Genomic DNA, 7,742 nt, shown 5'->3' with positions numbered 1-7,742 from the left:
ATCAATGGGTCCTTTCTCGCATATTATATATAAAAAATCAGGGACAACCATTGTGACATGAGCTTATTTTGCCTATTATGCTGCTTTGCATGATCAATTGCAGTTCCATAAGGCAGTTCTACCTATCTCGCCAACACAAGAACTGTCTCTCTAACACACAAAAAAAGTACGCAGGAAGGCAGCATAAAAAGTACATAGGATCTGCATTTTCATTGATAGAGGGAGGGCAAACAGCACGCCAATTGTACATGGTAAAGAAAGAAAATGGAAATGAAAATTAAAAACTAAAGAGAAGAATACAATGATCCATGATAAGATGCTGGCCACCAGCGAACGCCCACATGACCAAACCCATAGTAGGTCCTAAGGCACACATATATTTTTTATTAAGGAGGATAATTGGATTAAGAGATCAAACCAGAGATGTTTTTTAAAATATATGTATTGTAGCCCATAGCAACGCACGGGCATTCTACTAGTTTATTTTATGTTTGGGTTTGTAATTGCCACATGATAGATACATACACGACATAATAAAGCAAGCAACTTCTTTAGATTGCCTTCTTGACCGACTTAGGTAAGGTCACATGATCTTGAGAGTATCAACAAACCATATCCCTTCGGCCAGCACCTTGGAGCTCCCCTTGACATACTCAAGCTTCTCGATGGCCTTGTAGGTCGCTTCGCCTAGCTCCGGGAGCGGCTTCACCATCCCGGCAACACAAGCATGCTGAAACATCACCACGGTGGCCCGGCCTTTCTCAGCGTCCGGCAGCACCCTGTGCTCGACGCTCTTGTACGTGCCATTGGTGAGGATCTGGAGCATGTCGCCGACGTTGATGACCAAGGCGCCTGGCAGCGGGTTCACTGGGTGCCACGTGCCGTTTTTCCTAACCTGCAGGCCGGGGGTGTTGTCGACCTGCAGCAGCAGCGTGAGGCCGAAGGCGTCGTGGTGCGGCATGATGCCGATAACCTTGTCCGGGTGGGGGCACGGAGGGTAGTAGTGGAAGGCAACGCTCTGCCTCTTGCCCTGGAAGGTTTCCACGAGCGTCTCCTGCTCGACCCCGAGGTCGCTCGCCATGAACGGCACGAGGCGGCTTGTGAGGTCTGATATCTCCATTGCGTACTTCTCAAGTGCATACCTGAAAGATTTTTTTGTATATGTGCGCAAATGAGAGTGAGACAAAGCAAACAGAGCAATGCATGTAATTTAAGCAAGAGATGGAGAAGATTAATAGTGTATTATTATTAGGACCTAAATGTTGATGGATCGGCAGGCCAAAACCGAGTGTTCCTTTGCACATTGTCCTCCGTCACGAGGATTAGACACTCTGCCCAGTCCAACTTTTCACAGGATGCTCTGCTGTAGTGGTGTCCAAACCCTTCGAGGCCACCTGCTTCGATGGCCACTGCTTTTTTCTTCTCCAGCGGCAAGCCAAAGAACTGCATAGTATTATTTTTGATATCTTGTACAACTGTTTCGTCAACTCCGTGGTTTGTTAGCTGCGAATACAGAAGAAACAAATTTGATAAATAGATAGTCCCGGAGACTGATCAACAAAGTGTTTTTGGATAGAGAGAAGTGCATATTTCAACCCGGAACTCTTGCCCCTTAATTTAAAACTCAAAATGTAATATCATCTAAAATCCTGACCGGTTTTGAGAGTTGGGGGTTGTAATGTAGACGGTATTGGAATTCAGGGTTGTAAATTATACTACGGCACGAGTTCGGGGTTGAAATATGCACTTCTCTCTTTTTGGATACGTTTGTTGAAGTTCCACCACTACTTTGAAAAAATTCAGTCTTTTAGTAGGATAGTAGATATAGAAAAATATTGGAATTCTTGTCAAAATATTTCTCTACCATATGACTTAGCTGCATAAAGAATACCAAACTTACGCAAGCTTCCTAGGATTTTTTTTTTGAAAGATACAGCTCATAAGAAATTTGAAAAAAAACTGTGTCATAAAAAAATCGGAAACATTTTATACAAAGAGTGGCACTTGTGTATAGTTGACCTTATAAGTTTCAAGGTCAGATGCTCTCTTGTGTGGAAGAAACAAAAACGATAAATTTCTATATAAGGATAGCAATGAATCTTGACACAAACTGAATGGTTTAGATAGAACGTGTAGCTTCATAAGGGCTATGAAAAATCCACTTTATTTTAGTAGGTATGCCTAAATATTCGTATTTTGGTCAAAAAAGTGAAGAATTCATCGTGTCATGACTTGGAGTCGAATAAAAAATAGAAATACTTTCATCAAGTTTCCTAAAATTTTGGTTGGATTTCAGCCCAACTCAAGCAAAAGTTTCTATACCATGCATCTCGACGAGTTGAAGATCTCCAAAAATTACAGAAATTTTAGTGTAGTTGTGCCAGAAATTAATATTTCCTAAGCAACAAGATATCGCACCACAATTTTGTCTAGGGGGCATTACGAAGCATACTCGCATCTATGCCCGGAATAATCTACACTCAATGAACAGTAAATTTAAAAACTCAAAAAAATCTGAATCTTTTTGGCATCGAAAATGTCCGAGTATCGAAAATGTTGCGTAGGACCATGGTTTAGCCGAACCTACGCTCACTTCGCACATCAACTAGGCAATCAACGCTCATGGCTGGTGTGGTAGAACTTGGTGGGAACAATCAAGGCTCATGGCCGGAAGGATCCCTGTTGATAAACCTACCTACTGCTAACATCGTAAGGAATAAAATAGTGGACAGGCTCCTATACATCTTCACTGTTTACAATTCTTTAGTGCATCACTGTGTCTGTCAGCTGGATCGTAGCCATGATTGATCAATACTGAATTCAACTAGGCAAGCTCACAATTTTTTATCCGCCTCGTTCCCCACATTTGACTGGCCCCACATCTAACATGCATCAGCTACATTTCAACTATTTATGTTTTTGTTGCTTGGCTCTGAAGTTTGTTTTCCCTTCTTCACCTAAGATATTTTAGATTTCCACTTCTTTAATCGCAGATATAGAAGAAGATTTTTGTTCTTCAATGAGTTTCACTATTAATACCATTGTAGAGTACATTTGTTCTAGAAAATAAGAACAATAAAAAACCACCATAAAGGTTTTCCAATCTGCGTGTCATGTGGTGTCAGTCTGTCTAAGGTCACTTAGAGCTACATTTAGTTGAAAAATAATCATTCTCTAGCGCATTTAGAATGTCTATCCATAACCTGTCAAAAAATATATTGATCCATAACCATTTGAGAGAATAATAGATATAAAAAGCAGATAGTGTACGGCTACAGTTCATAAGGGCGTCCGCCACTGTGCCAGCCCATGCTGTTCAGAAAAGGCAAACCTAGCCAAGTCTATGAGGAAGCTGGCCAAGACAAAGATTAAGCTAAATTGAGAAATTTGAATTTTAACCAGGCTCGAATCCACATGGAGAACAGTACTAGATGGAACGGCAGTGACCATGGGTTTGGATGGACCATGGTCCAGAACCTCACCTCTCGCCCGAGTACGCAAGGAGCATACCTGGAAGAAGCCCCAGTCCTGACACGCAGAGCCAAGCTTGGCGATCTCCGCTTCCGAGAACTCCGGGTCAAGCAGCATCGCCATGTCTACGACCGGCAGCTCGTAGCTCTCGTCGTCGCCCACGACGACCCCCTCCCTGGCCTCATCTGACTGGACATACCTGTCGGGGATCACGGTGGAGTCCGTGAACGTGTCCGTAATCTGGGCCCTGCTCATCACCTTGTCGCCGGCACTCTCCATGGATCCGGCTGCTTAGCCTTCCGTGTGCGTCCCCCTAGCTCCTCCCAGCAATGCTTGCTAAACTGAATTGCCCGGTGTGTATGGTTTCTGTTCTTGTGCGTTGGGTCGGTGGTGGGTTGAGTTGTGCGCCCAGATGAGAATCCACTTAAGTAGAGTACTCAATTAGCTAGTGGTTTGGTTTCCACGGTGTTAGTTGTTTGCAATTCACGCAATTCTGTCGGTAGTTAGCCATGTACTAAATCTGTAAAGAAATGTAAGATGATTAGTGACCTAAAACATCTTATACTCCTTTCATCCTGAATTATTTGTCTTAGCTTTCTCTAAATACGAATGTATCTAGACACGTTTTAGTGTTAAATATATCCATATCATGAAGATAATATTAGTTTACAGAGCGGGTACGCGCCTGTCAGCAATATCTCCATGATTCAGCTTGGCTCCAACTCAATCGGACAAGAAGTAGTGGTTAACTGGTTGTTATCACAGTTTTGTTCGTATCGTGATGGTGTGCTACAACAATAGCCAAAATATGCACAAACCTTTTTTTTTCTTGAGTCATGACAGGCTTTACCTTTCTTTTCCTTAGCGCACCCACAACTCAGGCGCATACCGCGGGCGCCAGGCTCAAATTTTCAGCGAATTAACTGTTATTCGCTCCGTTTCATACTAATTATTGCTTAATTTTTTTAGGATATGGAGAAGGACCCCGGTCTCTGCATCTGGACGATACATGCAGTCAGTTTATTAATTATTCACACAAGAGCTTACAAAGTTATACAACGGTAAAACTAAAATCACCGTCTACGAAACATCTGTCGCTATTCCTATCCAATTGATATAGGGATGCTGATAGTCTGGGCCAAACAAATCTCGCAGCCAAACCTAACATCTAAGACTGAGGCCGCGGCCGCCATCTGCCATCAATTCATCTTCAGTGTTGTACTGCTGCATCTACCTTACTCGGTCTAGCTGCCGTCGACGCCACCACGACGCCAGACAACGCCACCATCATGTGCTTGTCCATCATCACGCGTCCACCGGCGAGACCCCGCTGCTTCATGCCGCTGAAAACCGCCATTGTCGACGTGCCAAATGCCACGCCGCTCCTCCGACGCGAAACACCACCTGCTGCCACTGGTCCCATCTCCTCTGCCTGCAGTTCCTCAAACTGAGCACCCAAACACCCCAGGCGGCGCCTCCCTACACACGCAGTGCCGCCGCTGGCCAATCTAAGGAGATTTAGGGTTTTCACCCGGGCATGGGTTGGGGTGGAAGGCAGGGATCTCGATGAGACCTGCAAGTAGGAGAACGGCGACCCTGGTCGTCGCCACCATCGAGATGAACGAGTCATTCAGAATTTCCTCCGGTCTGATGTCACCTCTACCAGTTCCCGCGAACGCAGCGAGGCCGACGACCGCGATCGTAAGCCACCAAATGCAGCGGGAGAGAGCCTACAGCGTGGAGGAGATCCACCAACAACTCCCCGCCCACGTGATCAATACGCCGTCCATACACCCCACGTGAACGTCACCAGCCGAGGGTGCAGTTGCCATGCCTAATGGGGCCGCCACCCCTGGTCCAGGTTGTTAGAGTTAAACACGAAAGTGCATATCCCCTGTCCGGTTTGATACATATGTACGTGTGCGTGTAGGACTCGAAGTAGTCACCGAGTAGGACTTGGTACTAGTTAGCTTTAGCTAGTTTTTTTTTTTTGAAAAGGGAGGACTCCTCAGTCTCTACATCAGAACGATGCATAGATAAAAGAGGTTCAACAAGGTCTTAATGTCTTGAAACAAATAAAAAACACAGGCTCACACAGAGCCACAACGCCAAGAACAAAAGGCCAAAAAGCCATAACCGGCTGGCAAAACAAAAGATAGGTAAACTAATCACCTATCCTATTACATGACCGCCATCCAAACCGGTTGAAGATATCCCGCGCTACCATCTCTCACTGGACAGATCCAGTAACCAAATGCTCCCTGGCCTCCGTCGGAGTGAGTAAGGACCACATACGGATTAGCGCGGTAGCCCGGAATAAAGCCTGCAAAAAATGAATAGTTGTTGTTCTGTTAAAAGTCAAATCATTTCTGCATTTCCAAATTGCCCATAACAACGCGCATACTCCTACATGAATGTGTCTAACTGTTTCGGACTCTATCCCAACAAGCCACGTTCTAAATAACGCACTGACCGAATTCGGAGGAGTAATGTTAAAGGCAATTTGCACAGCGCGCCACAAAACTCTCGTCAACGGGCAATCAAAAAAGAGGTGCTCAATAGTCTCGTCCTGATCACAAAAACTACACCTGGTAGATCCTGTCCAGTTGCGCTTAACCAAATTATCCTTTGTTAAATTTACTTGTTTATGCACAAACCACATAAATATTTTAATTTTCAAAGAAACTTTGACTTTCCAAACATGTTTGGAACTAGGAATAATACTAGAGTTAATGACATCGATATACATCGACTTGACTGTGAACTCTTCAGACCTAGTAAGCTTCCAACACAACTGATCGGGCTGATGAGCTAGCTGAACCTCCATCAGTCTACTCACCAAATGAAGCCATGCTTCCCATCGTTCGCCTACAAGCACCCTCTGAAACTGAATATTAAGGAGAATGGACTGCATAATCGTTGCAACAAGAGAATCACGACGCTGAATAATACGATACAGGGACGGATACTGGAGCGCCAATGGCGTTTTACCAAGCCACGTATCCTCCCAGAAGCGAGTGGTGTTGCCATTACCGACAATAAACTTTGTTCTACTAAAGAAGACAGTTTTGACTCTCATAAGCCCCTTCCAAAACGATGAATCAGTTGGTCTCACTGTCACCTGGGACAAAGTCTTGGACTGCAGATACTTACTATGGAGAATCTGCGCCCACGTTGACTCAGTCTCAACTGACAACTTATACAGCCACTTACTGAGAAGACATATGTTCTTGATTTAAGATTCTCAATACCAAGCCCCTCTGGTCCTTTGGTCGACAGATGATATCCCATTTGGCGAGTCGGTATTTTCTCTTAAGTTCATCACTCTGCCAGAAGAATCGGGATCGATAGAAGTCCAGCATTTTCCTAACCCCAACTGGTACTTCAAAGAAGGATAAGAGAAACATAGGCATACTCGTGAGCACCGAATTAATAAGAATCAATCGGCCTCCATAAGACATGAGTTTTTCTTTCCAGCAACTCAGTTTCTTCTCAAACCAATCCTCGATGCACTTCCACTCTCTGTTTGTTAGCTTACGATGGTGAATGGGTATACCTAGGTACGTAAAAGGTAAAGCTTCCAATTCACATCCAAACAATTGCCTATAAGCCTCTTGTTCGTCCTTGGCTCTACCAAAGCAGAACAACTCGTTTTTATGAAAGTTAATCTTTAATCCAGTTAATTGTTCAAATAAACATAACATCAACTTCATATTTCTCGCTTTTACCAAATCGTGCTAGTATATATACTCGTATATCCTCTTTAAACTTTGTAACCGTGAGTTGGAGCAATACACAAAGAGCAGGTACGAGACATACCTGTGGCAATTCAATTGATTCTAGCGTGCTTGTGTACGTGCGTTTGCAAGTCAGCCGGCTAGCTAGTTGCTCGACTTGATCGGCCGAGGCTGCTATCTTCTACGTACGTGTTCTAGTACGTGACCAAGTCAATTGGAAGCCAGCTTTATGTGCTACGGTCCGTGTCGACGTAAAGAAACTTCGTCAAGTTCGTCATCGTCATTCATCCGTCGGTTGTATCGCCGTCGCCGGAAATACTCGGCGTCGGGACTGGACCAACAATTGGTATCTAGAGCAAGGTTGATCTCCTAGTAACAGGAGGTCATGTCGGACGACGACAAGGCCAAGCAGCTGGCGGAGTACTTTGGTGCAGCTAAAGTAATTGCTGCTCCGGTAAGATCGGAGTATCCATAATTCTACCGTGGGAACTTCATGGTGTGGGCGACCATGATGGAGTGGACGCTCGAGGCCAA

At 44.5% G+C, this 7,742-nt stretch overlaps 1 protein-coding gene across 1 annotated transcript; it reads right to left on the bottom strand.

The window, feature by feature from the left end:
• Positions 1-207: 207 nt before the first annotated feature.
• On the bottom strand, positions 208-3,882 carry LOC119270385 (protein SRG1-like). The gene is made up of 3 exons (XM_037552390.1): positions 3,511-3,882; positions 1,256-1,503; positions 208-1,142 (listed from the first exon to the last, which is right to left on the bottom strand). The coding sequence occupies exons 1-3, from the start codon at positions 3,748-3,750 to the stop codon at positions 584-586; spliced, it is 1,047 nt and encodes a 348-aa protein (XP_037408287.1). The 5' UTR covers positions 3,751-3,882; the 3' UTR covers positions 208-583.
• Between the last annotated feature and the right edge of the window lie 3,860 nt (positions 3,883-7,742).

This window comes from Triticum dicoccoides, chromosome 3A, assembly GCF_002162155.2.
Source record: "Triticum dicoccoides isolate Atlit2015 ecotype Zavitan chromosome 3A, WEW_v2.0, whole genome shotgun sequence".
NCBI classification, from domain to species: domain Eukaryota; kingdom Viridiplantae; phylum Streptophyta; class Magnoliopsida; order Poales; family Poaceae; genus Triticum; species Triticum dicoccoides.
The sequence above is the reverse complement of the archived record's forward strand: the minus strand, read 5'-3'. Positions and strand labels throughout refer to the sequence as shown.

What these genes read in the sequence shown, in the direction of transcription:
- LOC119270385 (XM_037552390.1), bottom strand. Translation starts at nt 3,750, where the DNA reads ATGGAGAGTGCCGGCGACAAGGTGATGAGCAGGGCCCAGATTACGGAC. An exon ending in AGGACTGGGGCTTCTTCCAG is followed by an intron (nt 1,504 to 3,510) that starts GTATGCTCCTTG and finishes CTGTATTCGCAG; the next exon opens with CTAACAAACCACGGAGTTGA. An exon ending in GCCGATCCATCAACATTTAG is followed by an intron (nt 1,143 to 1,255) that starts GTCCTAATAATA and finishes AAAATCTTTCAG; the next exon opens with GTATGCACTTGAGAAGTACG.